The sequence below is a fragment of the Taurulus bubalis genome (assembly GCF_910589615.1).
Source record: "Taurulus bubalis genome assembly, chromosome: 4".
Classification (NCBI taxonomy): Eukaryota; Metazoa; Chordata; class Actinopteri; order Perciformes; family Cottidae; genus Taurulus; species Taurulus bubalis.
In genome coordinates this window covers 27950821-27978034 of record NC_136592.1, presented here as the reverse complement: position 1 = coordinate 27978034, position 27214 = coordinate 27950821, and the positions used below count along the sequence as shown (strand labels likewise).

The 27214-nt window shown below is 42.4% G+C and overlaps 2 protein-coding genes across 2 annotated transcripts; both read right to left on the bottom strand.

Annotated features, from left to right (window-relative positions):
• Positions 1-238: 238 nt before the first annotated feature.
• bbox1 (butyrobetaine (gamma), 2-oxoglutarate dioxygenase (gamma-butyrobetaine hydroxylase) 1) lies at positions 239-19129 on the bottom strand. Its single transcript, XM_079216976.1, has 8 exons — positions 19064-19129; positions 18026-18425; positions 14177-14291; positions 4355-4553; positions 3552-3657; positions 3270-3466; positions 1457-1623; positions 239-408 (listed from the first exon to the last, which is right to left on the bottom strand). The coding sequence occupies exons 2-8, from the start codon at positions 18395-18397 to the stop codon at positions 248-250; spliced, it is 1317 nt and encodes a 438-aa protein (XP_079073102.1). The 5' UTR covers positions 18398-18425; positions 19064-19129; the 3' UTR covers positions 239-247.
• Positions 19130-20383: 1254 nt separating this feature from the next.
• fibinb (fin bud initiation factor b) lies at positions 20384-22949 on the bottom strand. The gene has a single exon (XM_079217280.1). The coding sequence runs from the start codon at positions 22929-22931 to the stop codon at positions 22308-22310; it is 624 nt and encodes a 207-aa protein (XP_079073406.1). The 5' UTR covers positions 22932-22949; the 3' UTR covers positions 20384-22307.
• Between the last annotated feature and the right edge of the window lie 4265 nt (positions 22950-27214).

Genomic DNA, 27214 nt, shown 5'->3' with positions numbered 1-27214 from the left:
TTCATTTTCTTTGCATTGACTCGTTGCACTTTGTTACATGTTTGCTGGCATAATTTAAACTTATTTTAAAATCCTAGCTCTTAAATCAATGTACATTTCATCAAAAGTGTTAAATTCATGAGCTTTAGCGCTCGACCCGTCGTCTGATTCTTTCAAACATCGTCAACTTTGCCGCGTTTTGAGCGCAACATTCAACTGAACTGGCCGCGTAAAACCGCTAAAACCCGCTGGGCTGCGTCTCCGCGGCTCAGACGTTTCCGTGGACCGAGCTGCGGAGTATCCGGAGGCGGGACATGACTTCGTCCCAGTCCATGTAGGCGCCCTCCAGGTGCCGCGGGCTGTCGGGTCGGCTGCGGAAGGGCCTCCGGCTGTGCAGCAGGCGCCAGTTATCGAAGGTCAGCACGTCGCCTGCGATGCAACGACACCAAGACATCAAGAAACGTGAGAGGTGGATTTCACTTTGACCCGTAGTTCAGTGTGGAATTACATTTGATATTATCAATGGGTCTTTACTAGCAGGTCATGTGCCAAAAATCTTTGATAATAACTAATTACCTTCTAGTTGCATCAGATAGGGGACTTTGTTAGACCTTAGTGCAGCGTTCAACACCATTGACCATGACATCTTATTACAGAGACTAGACTAGTCGATTGGTATTAAAGGTACAGCAGTAAGCTGGTTTAAGTCGTATTTATCAGATCGATATCGGTTGTATTTGTAAACAATGAAGCCTCGATGACCACCGCCGTTCGTCATGGAGTTCCACAAGGTTCTGTGCTTGGACCAATTATTTTTTGGATTCACCTTATACATGCTTCCTTTAGGCAGTATTATCAGAAAACACTCCATAAACTTTCATTGTTATGCCGATGATACTCAACTATATCTGTCGATCAAGCCAGATGAAACACACCATGTTGATAAACTTCAAGTGTGTCTTAAAGACATAAAATGCATGACCTGCAACTTCTTCATGTTAAACTCTGACACTCGGCCCAGAACACCTCAGAAATCAATTGTCTGATGATATGGTTTCTCTGGATGGCATTGCTATGGCATCTAGCACCACTGTAAGGAATCTCAGTTATCTTTGACCAGGACCTGTCCTTTGACTCCCACGTGAAACAAATCTCAAGGACTGCCTCCTCTGTTGCTCTCCCGAAGGTTTCTTCCTCTTTTCCCTGTGAAAGTTTTTTCTTTTTTTTTTTTCCTGATCCGATGTGAGGTCCCGGGACACCGATGTCGTATGTGTACAGATTGTAAAGCCCTCCGAGGCTAATTTGTGATTTTGGGCTATACAAAATAAACTGAATTGGATGTCATTGCGACATCAGAGAGCTTGTTTACTTCAAGCCCGAGTCTCTCTGATTCGGAGGGCTTTAGACTTTAAAGATGCGCTTCCCTTTCCTTTGTTTTGTGACGTTGCACCGGGAGAGTTTAGGGAGGCGCACTGACCTGGCGTCATCCTGTAGGTGACCATGTTCTCTGGCCGGTTCATGAGGTCCACGTAGGCCCTCAGCGCTCTGTAGAAGGGCTGCACCTGCTGCACCGGGAGGTCCAGCACCGAGCCTCTGGTGCTGTTGTTGTAGTTTATCCTCACGACTCGGCCCTCAGCGTCAACGCTGCTCAGAGAGGAGGAGGAGGGAGGAAAGAAAGAAAGAGGAGGAGGGGGAAAGAGGAAGAAAGATGGAGGAGGAGGAGGAAGGGAGGAGGAAGAAGGAAGGTGGAGGAAAGAAAGGAGGAGGAGGAAAGAAGAAGGGAGAAGAAAGGAGGAGGAGGAAAAAGGAATAAGAAGAAGGAAGGAGGAGGAAAGAGGAAGAAGGATGAGAAGAAAGAGGAGGAGAAGGAGGAAAGAGGAAGAAGGATGAGAAGAAAGAGGAGGAGAAGGAGGGAAGAGGAAGAAGGATGGAGAAGAAAGAGGAGTAGGAAAGAGAAATAAGAAGGAAGAAGGATGGAGAAGAAAGAGGAGGAAGAGGAGGAGGAGGAGGAGGTAAGAGGAAGAAGGATGGAGAAGAAAGGAGGAGGAGGAAAGAGGAATAAGAAGGATGGAGAAGAAAGAGGAGTAGGAAAGAGAAATAAGAAGGAAGGAGGAAGAAGGATGGAGAAGAAAGAGGAGGAGGAGGAGGAAAGAGGAATAAGAAGGATGGAGAAGAAAGAGGAGGAGGAAAGAGGAATAAGAAGGATGGAGAAGAAAGAGGAGGAGGAGGAGGGAGAAGGAGGAGGGAGAAGGAGAAGGAGGAGGAGGAGGAGGAGGAGGGAGAAGGAGGAGGAGGAGGAGGGAGAAGGAGGAGGAGGAGGGAGAAGGAGGAGGAGGAGGAGGAGGAGGTAAGAGGAAGAAGGATGGAGAAGAAAGGAGGAGGAGGAAAGAGGAATAAGAAGGATGGAGAAGAAAGAGGAGTAGGAAAGAGAAATAAGAAGGAAGGAGGAAGAAGGATGGAGAAGAAAGAGGAGGAGGAGGAGGAAAGAGGAATAAGAAGGATGGAGAAGAAAGAGGAGGAGGAGGAAAGAGGAATAAGAAGGATGGAGAAGAAAGAGGAGGAGGAGGAGGGAGAAGGAGGAGGGAGAAGGAGAAGGAGGAGGAGGAGGAGGGAGAAGGAGGAGGAGGAGGAGGGAGAAGGAGGAGGAGGAGGAGGAGGAGGAGGAGGGAGAAGGAGGAAAGAGGAAGTAGAAGGAGGGAGAAGGAGGAGGAAAGAGGAAGGAAGAGGAAAGAGGATGTTAAAATGGCTGAAACTATTTGCTGAAAACAACTGGCAACAACTTTGACCATAAATGAATCATTTGAGTCAAATCAACGACAATCAGTGGACTCATCAATTATGAAAATCATTTCTGTCACCCAGAGAGGATTTGAAGGCCTCTTGACACATTCATTAAATATCAACTGATCTCGCCATTTTATTTGTAACGCTTAAGTTAAATGGACATTAGAACCAAACAGGGTTGTGAGAACTAAATATAGTATTACTTCTTGTGAGCCACATAGAGAATATTTGGACATAACAACTCCGACCAGCAGATGGCAGCATCCCATTTCAAAACACACACACACACACACACACACACACACACACACACACACACACACACACACACACACACACACACACACACACACACACACACACACACACACACACACACACACACACACACACACACACACATTTCTTTCTTTCTTTCTTTTTAAACACACGTCATTTAGATTCCTACGAGGTCCGGGCTCAGAGAGAGTAAGTGTGAGCGTGTGAGAACAAAGCCGGCGTCTTACTCGATGATCCTCTTCTTGGCCTGCAGCATGAAGTCGCAGTAGTCCGTCCCCATGTCGCTGAAGTCCACCTGCACCGAGGAGAGCGTCCTGAAGGCCTCCGGGTCTTCTCTCTGCAGCAGCTCGGCCGTGTGGAACCCGTCCACCATCTCGCTCTCCCCTCCTTCCTCGGCGTCGGTGATGCAATGCAGCAACTGCACCTACAACACACAAACCCAAACAAACCTAAAAAAAAAGCAGCACATGAATGCGATGTTTAGTGTCGTTTAAGACCGGTTTACTCACTCCAGGTGCGAAGTGCAATGCCGGGTAGTCCGTGTGGAGGCTGAGCTTTCCTGAGGTGTAGGCCACGTTGTTTGCCATGACTTTGTCCTGGACCTGCCACGTGGGCCTGAAGACAACGATAACGTTTATTAACAAACATTAGCATGATTTGACTTAGGAGAAAAAGGACGAGAGGATGGGCATCTTCAAGTTAACTTGCGTCCCAATGACGTTTATCTCCCGGGTTTTGTTTGGATGCCCGACCCGTAGAACCGGTCTGGTTTCGGTGAGCTTTCGGCCCGCGGTGTCTTTACTTTCGGCCGTATGAGCTCCAAACCTCTGTTCTGACTGAGTGCACCAGGTAATTCCTCTGGCTTAGAGAAATAAAAAAAGAAAAGCTGGAATGCTCTGAGGTTGTTTTTCGCCGGTCTCCGTCCTCCAGTAATCAGCGCGGCGGCACGTCACAGTGATGAACTCTGGGACGAAACGGCCAACAGACACTCTCTAATCTTCGCCGTGGAAACAAAATGAATCAAAGCTTACAGATAATTGACCAGTGGGGAGTTTCTTTTTTCTGTTCAAAAAATATCTATTTTCCCCTGGAGGAGGGATGTAAATAACATTCTGTTTTTTTTCTGTTTTTTATATATAAAATATAGCTATAGTGTGTATATAAATGTATGTATGTATGTATGTATGCACACACACACACACACACACACACACACACACACACACACACACACACTAATAACTCTCTCTGGGCTCTGTTCCAGCTGAAATATGATCTGTGGAAACTCTCTCCGCTCATGGCGGTCTCTCACCCGTAGAACGTCATCCGGAGGTAGCCGAGCCTCTCGGCGAGCCGAGCCACGACGCCCTGCTCCGCCGGCGCCCCCTTCAGGTGGACGACGCCCACGCGGCGCAGGGCCGAGAGCCAGTCCAGCGCCGCCTTGTCGTCGTGCAGGACCTCCTGGTAGTCGGCCGTGGGGACGCGCAGCTTAGAGTCCCAATGGTAGCGCTCTGAAACGAGAGAGGACTAATGCTTCATCTTAAACGCACAACAAAGAGTCAAAGCTCATTTGTTTTCTTTGCCTTCGTACCCGTTATAAACTTTGCGTTAGCTTCTTGTCGAGTGAGAACCACGTTAATAAAATCCTTAACAACCGTTTCATTCATTAACAGGATATTTGGCGGAGATTTTTAGCACAGATATGGACTCACAAAGAAACGTCATGTTTTCAAGAAAGACATCTGCGTCGTTTTGGAGCGACCAGGTGTGCAGCAGGAATGAGCGACAGTAGAGGGAGAGGGAGCGCATGACCTTATGTTTCCACACGTCAGCACTTTTAACACACACACACACACACACACACACACACACACACACACACACACACACACACACACACACACACGATGGAAAGAAAGTTGAATAGTGTGCGGTAGGAGCTGTCCGCTGAGGGCAAAATAAATCAAGCACACACACTTTCTACCCCATAAAACATATCATCAACGTGTGTAGCAATGTTTTCTAGCTTGAAAATGAAAAGAAATTTGAAAAGAAAGATATAAAAAGTTAACAGTCGCCAAAAAAAAAGCAAACAATTAATTTATAACTTAATTGCTAGTCCCTCGTCTTGTCGTATCCAAAAAATACAAATTCAGTCCGTCTCCGACTGACGGACAGGAGTGGAAAAAGAAAAGAAATCCTCCCACTGCTCTCCACCCAGCTGGCTCAACTCCTTTCTTTCCACGCAGTCCGTCTCCAGTGGCTTCCACAGAAACAGCTGCTAAGAGCATCGCAGGAGCAGGACGACGCTTTAGGTGAGGAGCCTGATGTCGGCGTCTCGTGGAGACAGACACGTTCTCTTAACTTCATGCGTAATTCATCTTCCTTCGAGAGAGGAGCGAGGCTCTGAAGGCCGGGAAGATTCGCAGCCGACAGACGGGCGATGAGGACTCAAAAGCGCACCGAGGCCTCCGGGCCGTTGTCACGAGCGATCAGCTTCTGGCCGCTCCGGTTCAAAAGGTCGGGGGAACCCCCGTCCTGTCTGCTTGTTAAGGCCCATCGAGGAGGCGGAGAGGAAACCGAGCAGGGGATCAGAAACTGGGGCAAAGGTCAAGCCTGAATGTTATGTTTGCTCTTGTGAAACTAGATCCGGATGTGTGTTTTTTTTGTTGTTTTTTTTTAAGTGCTCCCCAGGTTAAGGTGCCACCCGTGACATAGAGGCCACATGGTCTCTGTGTGTGTGTGTGTGTGTCTGTGTGTGTGTGTCTGACGCACATGAGCTGTGTCCTGATCTCATTCCTGAACTCGGGTTCACGCTCCGGTCGGAGCAGAAATCTCCCCTCTCGACCCGACCGGCTCCTCTGTTCAAACAGAAACGCTTAATCACGAACCTGAGATGTGATCACAAGACGTTCTGAAAGAGATTAAAGAACAAATAACTCAAACTGATGTGAGAAACGCATCTGGGCAAATGTAGAGCCGAGGAAATACACTTATTTAAATATTATACCAGTTTTTAAAAAGGACTTCCTGCACTTCTACCGCAAGTCCAAAAGAAAACTGCAACTATGCAACAGAATAAATGTTTCCTTCAAAAACATGCAATTCATTTACTGGATATAATGTAGTGGATCTCTGTAATCTTGTCGGTTGCTGAGCGGTTCTGTTCTGCCATGATGTTGCTAATGCTGCATCATCGATCATGTGACTTGATGTTGGCTTTGTCTGCGTTTTACATTAGTTAAAATGCTGTAATATATCATGAATAAACACTCTGAAAGGGGCCCTTCTCATAAGATCTTTCCCATTCAACATGTTCCTGGATGAGTACACCAGCGTCTGTGTCCCAGCATGCACCAGGGTGAGCGCTAACAAGAGCAAACCCTGGTTCACAGCAGTCAGACAGATTGCACTGCCAACATGTTGCACCATTACGGTTCATTCGTTACACAACGAGCTCACTAGAGGGGCATCTGCAACTGAAGAGCAACTAAATGACGGGTTTTAAAAAAGGAACAGCAACACAGGTAACATGCTGTTCTATTAACAGCTCAAATCTGCATATGCCAAACATATTTCATTTGAGACTTTGTGTTTCTTCTGGGAGGATTATATTGCAGTAACTAAAGAAAGTGATATATATATATATATATATATATATATATATATATATATACATACACACATACACACACACACGTTTGTCTTTGATGGCCTTCAAAGAGGTTTCAAAACAATTATTTTTTTCTCCATCTAACCAGACCCACGAGTCCAAACATTTGAAAAAGAAACTGTACTCCTAGTTATATTCCAGTCAACAACTAGTGTGTGTGTGTGTGCGTGCGCGCATGCAGCTGCACCCGTTCAATAAATACACCTTTATCGGTGAAGCATACCTGGATGACAGAGCAGCCAACCTCTGCACTCCCAGTTTGGAGGAGACAGAGTGAGCAGTGTTTCCTCACAGGAGAGCTGCCGTCCCTCAAAACACACACACACACACACACACACACACACACACACACACACACACACACACCCCCCCCCTCCCCCTCCATCAGCAACTTTAGCTTTCCAAAAATTCTCCTGAGCCTTGCAGTAGTTTGTCAAACGATGTCCCCGTTTTGCCAACTTACACTCGATGCTTTCAGCTCTATTCAGAGCGCCAGGTCTGGCTTTCCAGAGAAACTGAAAAAAAATCCAAATCACTATAATCACCCAGCTTTCAGTGCAGTCTGACGTAAAAAAAAAAGGTGTTTAAATTTCAAAAGAGACGACAAAGAGAGAGGACTTAACCCAAATATAGTTGATCTGTGAAGGAATTACAGGAAGACACTGTGGAAAAAAAGAAGACGTGTGTGTGTGTGTGTGTGTGTGTGTGTGTGTGTGTGTGTGTGTGTGTGTGTGTGTGTGTGTGTGTGTGTGTGTGTGTGTGAAATAGTGACATTTTGTTGAAAGGAGGCCTAATTTCTCTGGAAAAAGACATCTGATATGCGGAAGCTTTAGCTGGCCGACGGTATGTTTGACAGATCTGAATCTAGCGCTCAGCGATAAAAGCTCCTTTAGACGAATGAACCTTTACAGTTTGGAGTCCTCACATTCCTTTGTACGTTGATAACACGTGTGTGTGTATATGTGTGTGTGTGTGTCAGCACGTGTTTCGGAAAGACGGTTAAGCCGAAGCTGTAAACGGCTTCGGAAAACAGTTTTTCCACGGATGGACCTCCGCGGTTTTGTTTCCAGGGAGCCTTTTTCTATCAACTGACGAGTGACGACACAAGAGGGTTCAATTCAGACCAGATGGCAAAGAGGAGAGAAAACGTCGGCCGGACGGAGCCGATCAGCTGCTGCTCGGCCGAGTCAAGTCGCTCAAACTTTATCCCTTTTGTAGCGGGCGTCCATCGGGGCTTTGCCAATGACCGACACGTTTATGGAAGCAGTGAAATGATGGGAGCAGAGCTTAATATGTCAAGACTGAAGTAAAAAATAAAGTTTAAAAAAGGGAAAAAGAATATAAAATGGCAGGAAAAGTGTCGTAACCTCATAATTTGTATTATCCTGTCCAATATGTGTGCGAAATTGTTAGAATCAGTATCAAATCTTGACTTGGAGCCACTGAATTCAGACAAATTCTATATCTGTTGTTACTGAGATATCGTGTTCAATGCGTGCGGCTAAAGCTTTCAAAAGAACAACAAAAAAAAGATTATTTAAAGATCCCTGCATGCACCATTTCCAGTTTCCCTGACAGAAGGTCCTTGGGCAGGCTGTCCCAAACAGTAAAACTCAAAAAACACGTAAGCGGGAAGCAGAGATCCTCATGAATACGGCGGCCGTCAGAACCAACACATCACTGCCCTTCATGGCTAAGTGGATGTGGAAATTATGATTTGAGCTTAATGGTTTGGAACATTGGAGCTAAAAGCTGCAACATAAAATGCTTTCATCAACCGCTTAAACAAAACAATTAAAGCTTCTTCAAAAGGTGCTATTCTCCGTGGCTTTGTATTTAAAATCCGGCCGTTGAAAGCTTCTTCTGGTCCTCGGGCTGCAGAGCTCTGGATCCACGAAGACAGAGTCAAGTATTACGAGTCTGCTATCATCTGGTAGTCTTGCTATCTATTTAAATGTATACTGCAGCACCATGAAGCACACACATTGCTGAGGAATATCTTCCACCTCGTATTTAGGGCAGGCGATGCTTCTCAGAGATTCTCCCAAATGCTCCGATTGACTCAGACCAGACAGCTCAGGTGAAGACGAGCTGAAGTGCCAGAGGTTTAGTGAAGTCAACCTACAGCTGAAAGATCCCTTTTCTTTTTCCACGTTTCTTTCCTTTGGCTGTAAAGAGACGTTTTTTTGTTTTTGTTTTGGCAGGTCAGAGGCAGATGTAACAGGAACAGCTGTTGCAGGGAGAGAAACCTCATCGCACCTTCAGTGTTGACTTCGTTTTCTGTCAATCGAGAATTATTTTGATAGAATCTGTCCTTTTGGAGTTTAAGATTTGACATACTTGTATTCAGAAGACTGTTGGCCTAAACTACACTGTGAGCTGCCACAGACAAACTCCTGCGTCTCAAAAGGTCAAGAATATTATTAGTGAATCTATTATTATTACTGTTGACTTCACTGGTGGCTTCACATGACAGCGGCAGTGTTGATCAGGAAACCGAGAACAAAAACTAAAACTAGAGACCATCTTCCAACCTTCATTTTGATATCAACTACAAACCTGTTACGTTTGGCTTTGTCTCCAGACGAACACACAGACTCACAAAGTCAAAACAAAACCAGTTGTTGCGGTCGTGGCCGGTGATAAGAAGGATAACATCTGCGAATGTCTTTGATTTTGTGTCCTAGCATACTAAATTATCAATCTACTGGAGGGGCGAGAGGTACAGGAAGACATGCGAATGGGCGGCCAGGCCGTGGTACTTATACTATTAGTACAACTTGATGCAATTACTCAGTGATCCCAGCAAATGACTCAACTTGTCGCTGAAATGAGACGCCATTATGTCTTTATGAGGGCCAGCGACTCAAACAGTTTAGTGAGCCGGGGGATAAGTGTGTGAGAAACGGCCATTTAACCTGTTTCACGTCCCTCTTTTAAATACCAGTCACATGAAATTAGTCGTGATTCCCTCCCGGACTAAATAAACATGACAAGCTCAAAATGGGAGGCCCCCGAAACGATGACATGGCTCAAATATGAAAAGCATCTGGCAGGCGTTTGCGTAAATCACTGCCGGCTTTAAGGGTGAAGGGGAGAGTCGCGGCAGATAAGGTCGTGAGGGACAACGTGGCCGTCGTGTGGAAAACCCTGTAAGTCCAAAACCACTATTTTTCAGGAAATATATAAATAATATTGTATTAGCAATATTTCACCCAAGTGGCAACCTTGCAGAAGTACCATAAACGTGCATTCTCTTTAATGACCATCAGGGAGCGACTCTTCTGGTTGTATAGAAGTATATGCTTCATGTGTTAAAGCTGCATTCTCTCTACTGACCACCAGGGGGTGACTCGTTTGGTTGTATAGAAATCTATATAAATGAATGATGATAAATTCTCTCTTGATGTATTCCCTCAGTAAACATTGTAAACATGAGTTTATGTCTCAATCTCTAGTTTCAAGTCTTCTTCTTCAATACAGCATGATGTTCACTTAGTACATTATGGTCATTTAGAGTCAAACAGACCATAAAGCAGGGGCATCTTTAGGGGCGGGGCTACTGGGATTCTTGTCCTTTTTGGACAGTTGTCATTTAGCTCCTCCCTCTCGTGGCACTTCGGGTTGCAAAAAAACAAGATGGCGACGGCCAAAATGCTGATCTTGGCGCCTCAAGATAGAGGGAATGTGGCCAGGGAGGGCCAGCCAGCACTGGAGACTCATGAGGAGATCCTCCCACACCGAGCAGCTCGTCCAATCCCCCGGGCAGACTGAAAAAATGTGTTCAGTTCATTATGAAACTGTGGGGAACACTGCCTCAGAAGAAGCCAGGTTAAATATACGTCATGGTTTAACGTCAGCTGTGCTGTGAGGCGGAGATATGAGCTTCTGTCGACAACCGATGGAGTGACGAGGTTTTAGTCACAGGCTCTTTTTCAAACTTTTAATTGAAGTATTTATAAAACCCACAAACGGAAGTAAAAGTGTACCCCTAGCGCCGATAAGCTTCATGTATTCCTGAGAGAAACTCAGCATTATCACTCCACCAAGCGACGTAAAAAAAAAGAGTGCACATGGTGGTGAGAAAACCAGCATGTGTGAGTTCCAAAGGTCGTGAACAGATCTCAGATGAGACGTAATAAGTGTTAATGATTACAGGGATGAGGGGGAGTCTCACAGCACGAGGGTCACATAGTAATGGGTGAATTAAATATTTGACATATGCCAAACTGTATGTTGGGATATTAGAGACTTAACCCTTTAAAAACAGAGTGCGAAAATCCCCCTGCGCCTATTATCAGACAAAAAACAACGACACATTATCACCGGAACCACATCGTTGTTTAACTTCATTTAAATTGCTACAATATCGCAACCAATAATTCAAGTAACCATCCATCCAAACTCAATTTTTTAACCGAACGACACAGTTGTTTGACTGAAACTCCTTTGAACACCCAAATGCTGTGTTCTACTATGATTTGTGTTGCAGATTCCGATTATTTGGGTCCAAATCGTTCCAAAAAGCTGTCTTATTAGTATGTGGGCTGTTGTTAAGGCACCATAACACAGTTTGAAGAACTTGGTGACCGCTCACATTTTTGGGAAATCTTGCTCATATCGTGCTGGATGTTCGTTTTGATCAAAATATCCTTTCAAAGTAATTTTTTTGCAGATATACATTTTTTCCCCAAGACTTTGCTGAACAAATACATACAACAAACACAAGTGTTGGAATTAATTTGGGGTTCCGACGACGACTCAAACACAGGGGAATAGTAAAAAAAAAAAAAGTCTGGAACCGAAATTGGTTCCACCGTGCTTAAAGGGTTTCAAGGAAATGTCTGAGAGAGACAGCAGGCAGTTTGAGGTTAACTTCCTGGTTACACACACCTACAGGCTCGGGGATCTGTTCGCTCCCAAGGAAGGAACCACTGACAACGGTGAGCTTGTGTTTGGTAAGAACATGCAGACCTGCTCCTGACCCTCGCTCTTAAATCAGTTTTCCACATGGCAGCGGCAGAGGGGGTTGAGACTCATTTATACAGATGTCCACCTATCATGCACACACATGTGCAAGGACAATAAAGTACGCTACAGCAGACATACATTTATTTTATTTTTTGAAAAGGGATTAAATGAGGAACTGACTGGACATTTAAAAATGCATGGAAAGTTGTTTAAAAGTGTCCGAGGACGATGGAAAACACATTTCTATATCTGGGACTGTGTTAAAAACAGATTTGAAAGTCCTCAATATCATGAAGTAAGTGTCCTTGAGCAGTTTTATTTCCACGTCCCACTCCAATAATAGCTACCGCTGAACTACATACCGCGGTTACACAACTCCATAGAAACGGTAAAAGCAGAAGAGAAAACATTAGTTCGGACATAAAGCGGGAGGTACGGTGCAGGCGGGATGATATCCCCAGAGCTCTAATTTTCATATTGACCTCGCAGTGTCCCGCGCGCACTTCACTTTTCACTGCTGCGAGCGCTTTAACAGGCACACTCGGGCCATTAAAATGTAGACGCACTGCATGAAAAAGGGAAACAGAAACTCAAACTGTGGCCTACGCTCCAGCCAGTCAACGTCACGGAGAAGTAAAGGAGCGGGAAGCGGAGCCAACGCCGTTCATCATCCATCTTTGGAGAAAGTAGACCTTTTTTCCCCTGGGTATTTTTACGGTGCGAGGAATTTAGGGCAGGAGGAATTAAGTAAGCCCAGACAGAGAGTGTGTGTGTGTGTGTGTTTATGTGAGTGTGTTCAACATCATCTTGTATTGTGTTTTGGCGTTAACCTGATGGCATCTTCCAGGAGCACTAAAACCAAACGTGGTAAAGCCATCTCCTCCATATAATGACTATCTGTCTGTAAACTCTTATGATCTGTTTACACTTCAGCATGAATGGAGGAGTTATGCAACACGCACACGTTACTCTAATCAGTCTGGACCAGAGCAGGAGCCTCTCAGCCCTGTGGGTCCTTCAGGACCACGTGCGTGTGTGTGTGTGTGTGTGTGTGCGTGCGTGTGTGTGTGTGCGTGTGTGTACAATCCCGACTACAGTCTATCCCCTGCACCGCTGAAACGCTGCTACCTTGTTCCACGGCTGGACTTTCTCCTCTGCCGTCTGGCAGACTGTAAAACGTACTGGGTCATTGTAAATGTAAAATGAGTTATCTTTCCAGTCTGAAGAAGAAGAAGAAGAAGAAGAAGAAGAAGAAGAAGAAGAAGAAGAAGAAGAAAAGAAAAAAAAACGTCCTCCTTAACAACCATGTGAGGGTACAGAGAAAAGAAAATGTGTGGAAAGAAGAGTTTAAATCTTCTTTTTTCTAGAAAAGGTGAGCAGAGAAAATGTTGTTTTTAATGACAAATACATTTTCTTTTTAATTGCCACTTCTTGACGATTAAGCATAAAACTCACCAAAATTAAAGAATTGTTATATCTATTTCAATACAGTATTTGTTACACATACATGAATCACAAACTACACTTTGTCATTTTAGGTGGTCAGGAGAGAGAATGCAGCTTAAACGCATGAAGCATAGACTTCTATACAACCAGAGGAGTCGCTCCCTGGTGGTCAGGAGAGAGAATGCAGCTTAAACACATGAAGGCTAGACTTCTATACAACCAGAGGAGTCGCCCCCTGGTGGTCAGAAGAGAGAATGCAGCTTTAAGACATGAAGCATAGACTTCTATACAACCAGAGGAGTCACCCCCTGGTGGTCAGAAGAGAGAATGCAGCTTTAACACATGAAGCATAGACTTCTATACAACCAGAGGAGTCACCCCCTGATGGCCAGTAGAGAGAATGCAGCTTTAACACATGAAGCATAGACTTCTATACAACCAGAGGAGTCGCCCACTGGTGGACATTGGCTTCACTTTTGACAAAAGGTGTGTATGCAGAGTGAACTATGAGGTTCATAACTATGAAGGTATGACATTATAGAAAGTGTACTAGTGACAAGCTTCAACCTGGTTGCTTGCTACTAATGTAAAAGCAGGTAACACTCGCTGCCAGGAGGAGAAATTACTGTTCTCAGATAACACTTTAAGAAACGCAGTAAATCATGACAGTGTTTGTTCATCCTGTTAATTCTAAGACAGCTGCGTTGTGATTTATGGACTCATATATATTTAAAAAAAGCCCATCCCTTTGATCAACGGGGTAATCAATTAGAAAGTATTCATTAGTTTCAGACCAGTGCAGTCCAATCAGCACAGGCCCTTTTGTCAGCAGTTTGAATGCATTATGTGTATTCATTTTTAATGTATTAGCATAGCACCACTCTCTCGCTAATTACATACACATTATAAATACATTTGGGAGGAGATGAGCACATTGTGATTTTCAGATCGCATCAGCCTCCTCAATTCATTCCATTACATGAAATTCTAAAATGCAGACGTATTCCTTCAAATGTAAAGTGACAATATGAAAGCTGGACTCACCGTTGAGGAAAAGCTCTTCTTTCAACGCTCGCCTGGCAGCAGCAGAGAAGCAGCGTTTCTTCAGCCACTCTGCGTCAAACACACTGGCGTGCTGGTCGGGCCACGCAATGGACACCTGTCGAGAGACATAGACGCTTACTGATCCCGATTGACCCTTTGCTAAGCTCTGCCCCCTCGCAACCAATCCGTGACAGGATGGTGGCAGAATCGCTAACGGCAAACGAACGAAGGATCCGTTCGGTTACGTTACGATGCGTTCAGGCTCTGTCCAGTGAAAACTAGTATTTGGCGAAGGTCTTTTATAACAAACATTATAGTGATCGCCGCAAGCAGCTGTTTATCACCATTTATCGAACCCTTCAGAGATGATGACAGAAAAAGGAACTGTAATACATAAAGAAGTGCATAAAATATCCCTTTACGCTGATGATGTATGATTATATCTGACGCAACCTGCAGCAACAATACGACATCTAAAAGGAACTCATCTCACAGTATGGATACTACTCAGGCGATGGATGTCAACAGTAACATCTCAAGACGTTTAACACTCCAAAGTGGCTTCAAACGGCCAAAAGACGGTGTAAAATAACTTGGCATATACATCCCGAGGCCAATTATCGTAAAATAATTTGGTGCATTGATAGGGACCTGGAACGATGATATACACTCCCTTTGTCCCTGTCGTTCTGCCCAGACGTCTCTACTTATTTCAGATGCTACCTCACAAATTCCCAAATCTAGTTTTGATAACCTGGATAAAATGATTTCCAAATTTATCTGACGAAAAAAGCATCCTAGAATTAGACTAAACACCTTTAGCTAAATGAAGGATTTAAACTCCCAAACTTAAAATATTACTTCTGGGCTGCACAAATGAAGCCTCTGATAGTGTGAATTCAGAATAGCACAAACACTCGCTGGCTTAATATTGAGAAAAACATATGCCCAGAGCCCTTACAAATCTGGCCTTTTTTAGATGAGCCCATAAAAGAACTTGCAGGGTGGACTAAGATCACTGTTACAACCTGGAACAACATACAGACAGCTTTTGGGCTTTCAAAGTTAATTTCATTATTAACAAGCATGGGATCTATGAAGACCTTCAACCCGAACAATCAAGACACAGGCTTTAGAAAGAGGTCAGACATGGGACCTGTTCACTGCACCAGCTCTTCAACAAGGACAACCTCAAGACATTAAAGAAGCTGGAAAACACAAAGAGTGGGGAAAGCTTGTGAAACGTACGCCTGTGGAAAGGTTTTTAATAGAAAAAGAAGATAAGAAAACAATAAGTAAACTATATGACATATTTCTACAGAATTCCCAACAGATGAAGCAGAGATGGGAAGCAGAAAGGAACACGATCATACCACAGAGTAAATATGCACAGAGGCACATCTTGTCTCAAACTCAAACTCCTGGAGGGAATTTAAATGCAAAATAGTAATAGTGATTGCCAAAATGGGCCCAACACGTTCCGGCTTGTGTTTGTGGAACGGCGGAAGCGCTGCCAATCACACACACACATCTTCTGGCTATGGCCCAAATTAAATACACACTGGAGAGATATTCCAACAGGACATCCAACAAGAGCCCACAGTGGCACAGGGAGCGATACCTGGAGGTTGGGAGGGTCACAATATACCTTCTAAACATGCTACTCACAGCAGCATTGAAGGGTATAACCATCAGAGGGTTACAACCGGATCCCACCCACATACGATGTAGGGATCCAAAAAGTATGGGACATCCATCAAGTGGAGCGACTCACATATTCATTAAGGCTCCAGAAGCATATCTTTACTAAACGATGGGGTCCTGTCGCAGTATTATTATTAAAGTGAGGGTTAATACGTTATGTTACCTGTTAAGTCTATACACACACATTATACACACTCCTCTCTGAAAAGCATACATAGCACCAACAACACTACACTCAGGAGAGGACAAGTATTAGTTCTTCATCCCTTGTTTTTATTTAATTAATTATTTGTATTTAAATATGTACGTATGTAATCTATTAATTAGTATAACCCTTATTTCCCCTCTTTGTTTCCTGAGCACCATTTGATGTGTGTTGTTCTTTCTGAGTGTTGTACACTGTACCTGAATATCATGTGTACCAAGACTACGTATAGATGAAAAATGGACAAAGTAACTGTCTGAAAATGAATCTGTTATGTTGAAAACTAAATAAAAAGTGAGTAAAAAAAAAAAATGCAATCTTTTATTTTGTAATCATTTGAATTGTATGTTTTATGAAGGAAAACAAACACTATAATTTTGTTATAGTCATTTTAAAGGAAAACAATTTGACATTTTGGATGGTTTACACTGACTTCAGAGCGGTTTAAATGATTTTTTTGGACGGTGACAAAACAAATAAATAGTCTGAAGCCTTGTAGACCAGCTGTCTTATTATAACAACAAATGGATCTGCGGCAAACAACGTGATCAGGGATATCTAAATCCACAAAACCTCGATCTGAATGTTTTCTCTTCTTTCCAAATAAAAAGATTGGATCGGTCTGTCCACCATCTGCTTTTTCGAAACTTGTGTGTTTTGTTGTTTTGGCCCATGCAGCCATCTAATCTTTTCTGCAGGCACAGGCCAGCATGAACACATCGCTGTGGTGCCTAAAACACATGTTTACTATAATACTGGATCATAGAGTGAATCTTGGTACAGGAAACATGATTGCTTTAATTTCTTGTCGACAGAAGCAAACGGCACACAGTAGCTTGGCAGCAGTATCTTGTCCAAGCAGTCTGTTGGTAGCGGTGACCGACTTCAGGGACCTCTGAAGGATGCTGCTGGAGTCGGACGACTTTAAAGGTCAGACTGAACGTGCGCTTCTGCCAAAAATAGATCTTCTAACCTCACAGTTTATCACCAGGCAGTTGCCCTCAAACAGCCAAAGTGTAAATGCCATGAGTTAACTGGAACAAGTTTCATGAAACTTTCACACCGTGTGAAATACAAACAGTTTCAGTAATAAGCGTAGTATCGGCAAAGTATCATTTATTACAGTAATGATGGGATGGGTTCAGGAATAGTGTAATGTTGGGCGAAAATGTTTTGGTCTGTGAAACATCAGAAAATAATTATCTACAGCTCAAGGTGATGCTGTCAAATGTCTAAAATTAAAATGATAAAATGGCTTTATTGCAAGAGAAGGAAAGGCAGCCAATTCTTCCATTTGAGAAGAGTGAACAGTCAAAAATATGTCTTTTTTTTCTACTCTTTTTTTTCTACTAAAGACTACCAATAGATGACCAAGATCATTGCAGATTAATTTGCTGTTGATGAATTAATCGTTGTAATTTTCATGTCATTAAATCTTGACAGTTGAGAGTCAAACCCGTAACTTTTCTTATATGGAAGTTAGCAGTACACACAAAGATATCCGGGATCTGATGGGTCGATTTGAACGGGAATGTCGGTTCTACGTCAAACTGTATCTTGCATAAATTAGTTTTGTGAACGTCCTAAACTTCCACGCTCAATATTTGGAGAACCGTTTGTTTGCGTAATGGGTGGAGAAATAAAATAAGACTGTAACGCAAATATACAAGGCCCACCCCATCCCACCATCGCCGCTAACCCTGAACGCCCCTTTACTGCAGCACAGGCCATGGTGAGGATAGGCTGTACTTTATGAGCGTGTCTATTTGGTGCCCGTGAGAAGAGATGAGATGTCACACAAATCATACCTGGTGTCGCTCCAAAAGAAGCTTGTTTTTTTGGGGGTAATAATTCATTCAAACATTTATCTTTTTCCTCTCCATATACAAGGTCATACCGAGCCTGTGCACCCTGACAAACCAGCCTGATAATGGCCCTACCTTGTCGTCGGTGGCCTCCACGGCATCGACTCCCGTGTGGACGTCGAGGTCCAACATCAGCAGCCTGCGGGCCTGAGCCGAGTCCAGGGTGCACAGCGAACACTGGCAGTTGTCTCTCAGCCAGGTGAACGGGTACAGGCTGCGGCCTCCGTCCTCCCACTCCACCTCCACCATCCGCTCCTCGTCCAGAGCGCGGACGTTCCTCACCGAGTGTCGAGCCAGAGGGATGGAGGCGGACCGCGTCTGCTGCCCGCGGAGATGCATTGGAGAGGGAAGCGGCCTACGGCGAGCCCTCAGAGCCCGGCAAGCCATCGCAGAGGCGCTCCTCTGCAGGACGGGCAGGGCGAGACGCGACAATGCACTCATCCACATTGTGTCCGATCAAACAGGGCCACCAACTCTGTAGTTAATGAGAAAGGGAAGCAATGAAATGAAAAAAAGGGCGTATAATAAATGTAATTAGGAGGAACCTAATAAAGCTAAATTGACTGATTTCAGTTGTCAGCTAATAAATTGTCTGTATGGCATATCATTAAATTGCGTTTAACATTTGAGAAGCAACATTTTGGTCCTGCACCCATGTGTGGTTTTCTTGAGCCACATGGTAGCCGAAAACATTATGTAAACTAAAATTGAGGCTGCAACTGACTGCATGAATAAATAAGTAGATCTCTTGATTTATTGTTTAGGCTACACGTTTTCTTTTTCTTTATATCGGTGTGCTCAATCCCAAAGTGGTGTGTCTTGTTTTGTCTGACCAGCAGTCCAAACCCCAGAGATATTCAACTCATGTTGAGACAAGGAAAAGCAGCACATTTTCACAATTAAAAAAAAAGGTACATTATAATGTTATTAATCACCAAACCCCGCCCCCCCACAAAAAAAAGTTAAGTGCACCCCAAAAAAACATAACGGAGAGTGAGAGTCAACATCCTAACTCTTTTATATCCCACTTTCACTTTCAAAACTTACCTTCTTTTCACTACTTGAATTAAAGTGACATTAAAAAAAAGCCGTAACGTGAGTGTTTAAAGTTACCTGTATGTAAATATATAGTTTAGTTCTGATGAGGCTCCTTCTTCTTCTTCTTCTTCCCCACGAGCGTCGCCTCCGTCAACAACACGGAAGCTGCTGTGAGCGCGCGCGTGTCTCTCGAGCGGAAGTAGGTGAAAGGTTGCTCCCGCGGGATGACGTAACCACTGCGAGTGTGCGCGGCCGTTGTTCCACATTCCTGGTTACGTCACTCCACGTGAACGTGTTGATAGACAGCCGCGATAAAGAACTCCTGTAAATGTGTATTATCAGCATACGTTTACATTTTAGCATGTTCAAAATATTCATAATATTAAATAATAAAAAAGAAATAATTAGCTGACAATAAACCCCAAATCCTGAATAAGAAAATAAATCGACCTGCTGGTGGTTTCTAGATGAAAAAGGTGTTAACAAAATATGTATGTTTACAGGGACGTCCTTCATGAGCAGTAAAAAACAATGATAAAGTAAAATAAATATTAATATTTATCTACTGATCTGTGCGATAAATGTAATTGATGTATGATTCCAATCATTTTGAGCATTTTTATAAACAAAATCCCTGAAATATTTTGGTCCATAAGCATAGGCTAATCTACAAATTAAGGTCGGACCATGCATACGCTATATAGCCTGTTTTTATTTGTATTGAATGAGTATGAATTGTGGATTTGCGATGGCACGGAGGGTGCAGAGGAAATGCGCGCTTTCTCTGAGCCGCTATGAATTGACTGGAATCATATGTACCTTAAACGCAATATCGACTGTTTTAAATCTGTGTTGCTAATAATAATAATAATAATGTGTTAATCCAAATGAGACGAACTGTCAGGCGTGGAAACACACGACGTGTAGGTGAAAGGTTTTCCGTGTCCTTCGTGTTGCCTCATCATTCGCACAATCAGTGGGCTCAAAGTATCAAAAGTTGAAGCCGCCACGCTGTACTTTGCTGTACTTTGCCATGTGACGCCTTTTACACTTTATTGCGACATCGTGGATACTCGTTTTACTTCAAGGCCAAGGTAAAAAAAAAAGAAAAACGTGTTTGTAAGGTGCTCAAAACCTCCTCGTAAATCCCCACAACTTGCTTCTGTCCTTTCGAGGCGACCACAGGGGGGCTGTCCGTGTAATCTGCAGCAGACCTCAAAACCTCGTAAAAGCAAACGTGGAGCCGCACTTTGTAATCAGTGGTTACAGTGCAACACCGGAGGAGGGTCTGCAGTCACTTCCATAGTGATTCTTTGCAAAATAAGGAATGTTTATTGAGGAATATCTTCATAATATCGACCATTTCATGTCATATCAAACAACAAAACATGCAGCAACTCTTCAAACACAAACTGTTTATTTAAGAAGACACAACACATATTACTACATGGAAGTCCTCGAGTGCTGCCTGCAGTCTTATCTGTCAATGTTTTTACAATCTTTAGAAAAAGTTACACAAAGAATATATATATATATATATATACATATATATACGCGGCTCTGTTTCAAAATGTTATATAAACGATGAAAACATAATATGGGTGTTTTTTGGGGGGTTTGTAATAAAGATATTAGCACTCACAGTATTTTACTTAACACGCTGTACATTTTCCAAGAGTACACTTCCTGTGCAGAGCAGCACAGTATAAAGGCCGTGAGCACCAGCACAATAGAGAGTTGTGCTGCTAGCTGATAAAGCAGAGGATGATGTGCAGAAATAAAATAAAAATACAACGCAGGTGTCCATATGTAAACATTCTGTGAATATTCTCAGAAACATTCATACGACTATCAAGTCCTGCCTTGATGCGACAGGACGAAATATGCAGAACTCATTTATGCAACTTTTTTGGGGTGAAAAATAAATCAAGCACGTACGCAATCGCTCGTGAATATGGACGTCTACAAAAGTCACTGACTAAACTGTTCTCACTGTGATCACCTGCTGACTCACGTTTGTAGCCGTTGTTTCACACACACACACACACACACACACACACACACACACACACACACACACACACACACACACACACACACACACACACACACACACCAGGTGAACTATATGCACTTACCATTGTGTTTGTATGGTGTGTACATTTACCTTCAGGAATATTGCCGATTATATGATTTCTTTGCATCAATATGATGAAGTTCTTTGACTTGCTTGGAGTTTGGTTTGCATGGTCATCCCAAAAAAAAGTTGTTTTTATAATTTAAGAATTTTCTCAGCTCGCTTTTATTGCCCCTAGAAATCACCATATTATCATATAAAAATGTAATTGAAGCAAATGTTAGAGAGGATATTATCCATATTGCCCACTCTTCGTTGTCTGTAAGTTGTCATTCAAAACAACAACAACAAGACATTTTATCTCTTACCACTTTCTTACTTACTACCAGTTCTTGTTTTTTACATTATCCCTTCACAGAGATGCATGCCATTAATGCAATAGACATACATGGAAAGTGTTTCTTCTTCTGGAGCACAAACTGTAGGTTTATATATATGGATATATGGAATACAGGTCTTCTGATACATATCAGGGTCGTGAGATTGGGTAATAATGAGGGATCTGTCATGGTTGATATTGTACTTGAGTACCAAAACCCAATATATAAACGCAGTAACTCTAGGGGGCTTTTGGGTAATGGAGCATTGGAGATATGTCACATGACCTGGACGCATTCAACCGAAAACGTATCTGCATGACTACCTCTAGAGCAGTGGATCCCAAACTTTTTTGTTTGCTTTCCGACCCTTTAAAGTGAAGCAGTGTACCTGCAAACCCTCTTCACTAGGAGTTGTGTGCAGTGAACATATTTCCTCTCAAAAAAAAACTGATCAGATTGTTTGATTTGAATACTTTACAACAACAAAGGTTGGTGAACTGTCAAATATTTCACAAGAAAAACAAAGCAAAGATGAGAGAAAAGTGAAGATTACATTACAATTTAAGAAGAAGTATTTTTTTCCCTCTTCTTTCCTTTCCTATTAAAGTAAAATGTGAAAATTTAAGCTATTCTTTGGACCCACTGCTAGAGAATATGATTACTTTGTAATTTAAGTGAACTGGCCCTATAAGTTTAGTTTGTATCCCTGATATAACTACACTCTTTTTATCTATTTTCCACCCCGTCTTCTGCCTCGTGCTCACACACACACACACACACACATTCAACCATAAAATAAAAAATAATAGTACGATTAAAAAAAGTAGTACGCTACTGCAAAGTGCGGAGGGACTACTTTCTCTCAGAACTTCATGTATTCGTTCTTCAGCCGGCTCAGCCTCGTGCCGTGGCTGCGGATGATGAGCGACAAGAGCTCGTGCTTGTCCTTGAGTCCCAGGGAAATGTCCACCGTGTCCTTCAGGACGTCCCGCGTGTGCACGACCATGCTCAGAAAGTCGTCGTTGAGCCGGTGCTCCTCCTTCAGCTCGCTCTCCTGGCTCTGCTTGAACTTCACCTCCAGCTCCAGCAGCGCCTTCTCCGAGCTCGTGAACGCCTCACCGATCTGCGCCGTCTCCCTCCGCAGGTACCTCCCGTAGTCGTCCTCCCCGTCCAGGTCGTAGGAGATGCTCTTCCCGATGCCCTCCAGGACCCGGGACGAGTCCTCGATCTGCCGCTTGATGATGGTGAAGTCGTCCCGTATCACGGAGTCCTGGTCCTCGTCGAGACCGCACTTGCGGTCGTCCGTCATCTTGAAGAGCATCTGGCACTTCTCCGGGTCGTCGTTGTCCTCGTAGTCTCCGTCCGGCACGAAGTAGTGATGAAACGTGCCGTTGGACATCTCCGGCTGTAACGGTCCGCGGAAAAAGGCTCCGCACGTCGGCAGCGATAACATCCCGGCATACAGGAGCCAGTGAAGGGCAGCCATTGTGCACACTGTATTCCCCCTTCCACCTCCCCCCCAAAAAACACTCACGAATAACAAATACACTTGATTTATTCTTTAAAACGTTATCTCAGCGAAAAAGTGTCCCCCTCTCCTTGACGGACTATTTAATCCACAGCGGAAACATTTCAATCAGGTTAACACGTCCAAACTGCGCAGTTAAGTTGAGGCGTCAATATCCTCTTTTGTCCAAACAGATAAAAGAAACAGCCACACTCCTTCTTCTTGTGTTAACCGAGACTGACAGCGTCCATCGCGACCGGTGAAATAAATGTATGAAGGTTTCGTCCTCAGCGTGGAAACGGCCGGAGCTCAGACTCCCGACTTCGCTCGGTGCCGCGAACGCAACATCTGGACGTCTCAAGAGCCGCGCTCCGGGGTCCTTTTTTTTTTTTTTGGCTAATAATACCTCTCTCTGCTTCTCTCAAATTACAGCCTCCCTCGTCCCTTTAAAACAAAGAAAAGGGGGGGCTGCATTCAGCCAAGCCGCTAAAAGCCTCGCAGAGACCCCAGTGGTAATTCACGTAAACCGTAGAAGAGAGATGGTTGGAGAAGTTATGAGACTGTAAACAAAGTGTGGCCACGTGGATGCGACTTCAAACGCAATCCAGCTCTGTAATTTCCAGTGCTTTGATTTAAAAAAAAAACCATAATTTTAGAATAGTTTACCTGACGACATGTGGCAGCATATCTGAAGTTAGAGTTTTATATTAGGCTACATATTTATTTGAATTTTTGTAATGTTTTTTTCACACATGACCTACAATACAACTATATATATCTAAAAAATATAGTTTTGTTGTAGCTGGACAACATATTTGAAACTCATTTTAAAACTAATAGTAGTATCTTTTTAACTAGTACCTTTTTTAATGCATTGTCTTTTAATTAAAACTACAGCTATGCAAACACACATATTAGAATACTTCTCAACAAAGTGCAGCGGATATTCAAGAACACACAACCTCAAACTGACCATAGATGCCTCTGTGACACATTGGAGAAGATATATTAATATATTAGATTGCAATGTGCAGGATGTTCTGCCCCCTGTTACTGATACTACATCCATAGTTAAATAATTCAATACTATTTAACTTATTTCCCTTTCCTGTTACTTTAACTCCACTATATTTTGGTATATCCTAATAATATCCTATAATAACACAGAATATTATGTTATGACCATTATAGATGAAACTATTCAACAGTGTGGAACGTTCCAATTTGTTCCACCCCAGCCTGCTACTGCTGGGCTTTTTATTTTACTTGGAATGCTTAAACACTTTGAGGGTTTTCACAATATGGTATTACCATATTTACTCAAATAAAAGAATACTGCCAAAAGTATAGCCTGTACAAAATAGGCAACATCCGTTATTTACCGTAAGAAATATTTACTCCACTTAATCCCTCCCAACAGTTGAAACGCATCAAAGAATACAATTTGGATTTAAATGGTTTGAATTGCTTTTTTAAAGCGTAAATCCAGTTGTAAAGCGTTTGTGTGGCCTGCAGCACACAGACTACAAGCTGAATGCAGAAAACATACAAAACGTGTTCACTGAGCATCCTTCAAACAGTGACCACCTGTTCTTTAGTCGTCCGCTGGCTTCAAATTACAGGTCAGTTTACTTGAAAGGAAGTAGAAATGCACGTGACGGTTGGGTAATGACAGTCAAAAAGCTTCAGTCTAGACCTGTACTTTGTCCAGATTCTATACCTCTGCTGCACTGATTATAGTTTCAACTTCTTGGGAAACACAAACAAATAAAAAAGATAGTAGACACAAAATGTGTTGCAGGATTGAAAACAGAACGCCAGCAGAAGACACATTTTAATATGTTGATCCAGGAAAGGACATCCAGTGCTTTTTCCAGTATACGCTTAAGCCGTCACGAAAAAAGCAATGCTCCCGGGGGAGGAATACAATGTGATCTTATATAGCCAGACCTAACATGTTTAGGGATCTAATTTGCTTAAAATTGAAAAGAAAAAAAATTCCACTCAACGTGCATGTGCAAAATGTTTCCAGCGGAAACGGCAGGAAGTTACACCATCACCTGCCTCCAAGGAGTCCACTTTTCCACTGCGTGAGTTGAGACCTGCATGAAGGAAACAAGTTTAAAGTGGTTAACTTGTTTAAAAATAGGGTTAGATCTCTGAATAATTCATAAAACACCAAGACTAATCCCCTGGCAATAAATTGGTTTGATTTTGATAAAAATCAAATATAATAACAGAGTGGCCGTGAGTCTCACATAAACAGGGTCTGCGATGTGCATCAGTCTGCTTCACTGCTCCTTTAATCTCTGCATCTAAACCTCAATCATAACAACGATTGAAAAAGAGCGTAACATGACGTCGTCTGTCTCTGCGTCAATGTTGCTCTCATCTTTCACACATTTCACCTTCTCTACTCCAACAGCAATACGATGCATCAGCATCAGTTTATTAGAGACCAGCAGTGCAGACTCCACACAAAACAAGAGAGAGAGAATATGCTGTCAGAGATCAAAGTTGCAGCATGGAGCAGCATATTGTAACAGTGACAGTCTTCTGCAGAAGGAATTTCAATGTGGTGTCAGACAAAAAGAAGAAAGAAAGGGAAATGAAGTCATGTTGGTTTCAGGGTGTGTCGCTCTTTTTTACATTATGCATTTTATGTTAAATGTATAATAAAATATTTTTTTAAATAAAAAGTTTAATTATTCTAAATGATTATTCCATTGTTATTACTGTGTCGCTCTTTTTAAATGATTTATTTTATTTTAAGTGAATTTAATTATTTTTTAATTATTTATTTTAAATGTATTTTATTATTTAAACTATTAAACTATTAAACTATCTAAACTATTATATTATTAGTATCATTGTGTCGCTCTTTTTAATTATTTATTTTGTTTTACATTTAATTTATTTTTTTAAATTATTTATTTCATTTTAAATTTATTTTATTATTTTACATTTATTTTATTATTTTAAATTATTTATTTTAAATGTATTTTATTATTTTTTAATTATTATTCTATTATTATCACTGTGTCGCTCTTTTTAAATTATTTATTTTATTTTAAATTATGTATTTTAAATGTATTTTAATATTTTTAATTATTTATTTGAAATACATTTTATTATTTTTAATTAATATTCTAAGCCTTTTTGTGGCATGTTTACATTTGACATTGTATCATTTTAAAGACACAGGACACCTCAATTAAAGTTTACGGTGACCCCTCCCCCTTTTCTTTTTGCATTAAAGCTAAAACACAAAACACAGTGCAGAGATTGTCTCGTCCTCTGCAGCCGCTGAAGTATTCCCTCAGTTTGCATATTGGATGACATTCTGTGCAATTCATACCAACATTTAACGACTTAATTTGTGACAAAGGGCCTCCAAATTTGAGCTAAATTGACCGAGATGGGGTCGGATCCCGGTTTGGCAAACCTCTGCTTCCCAAACTGGGCTTCACTCAAAGTGATTCAGCTTAAATATTGGAGAAAGAAAATGAGTTCATGCAACTTCTTTTTGTTATTGAAAACTACAGATCGTGCTTGTTGTTGTCACAGTTCTGTTTGTGTGTCAAAAAGCAGAACAGAGAGGCAGAGCAGGCAACATTTAACCGGGTTCACTTGGTTCATCTTCATGTCGCCGAAGGAAAACGGGTCCAAGTGGGAGCAGAAACGGGCCGAGGTCAGAACCTATAACGAGCAGGCGGAACGAGAGCAGATGGATGAAAGACAACCTGGCGAAGGGCAGGTTGCATCCGAGTGAATGATGACAGGGAATGAGGGACAGGTGGGCTGGCAGGCGATGTCGTACTGTATGGAAGCCCATTCTCTCTGGGAAGAACAATCTGCAAGTCATTATACTGGGAATCATCATTGTTTTGAGGCACAAAGTCATTATTTTGAGATGCTAAATAATTTTTTTACAGACCAAGTCATTATTTTGAGATGACACGTCATTCTTTTGAGATGCTTAGACATTATTTAGAGAGGTATTAAATCAATATATCCAGAAAGTTTCTCTTTTTTTAGTTGAAAAGTCATTTTTGTTGAGATACTTACACATTATTTTGAAAAAATAAGTAATTCTTTTAGGTTTAGTTATAGCTACAAATGCTGGATAAGACCAGCCAGACCTCCATCCAACAAACTTAAACTTAAGATGATTATTATTATTTATTCTAAAGAATCATTGTCATATTTTTTTTATCATTATCACAAGATTTTGTTTTAACAAGACTTTCAGAAATCTAGCA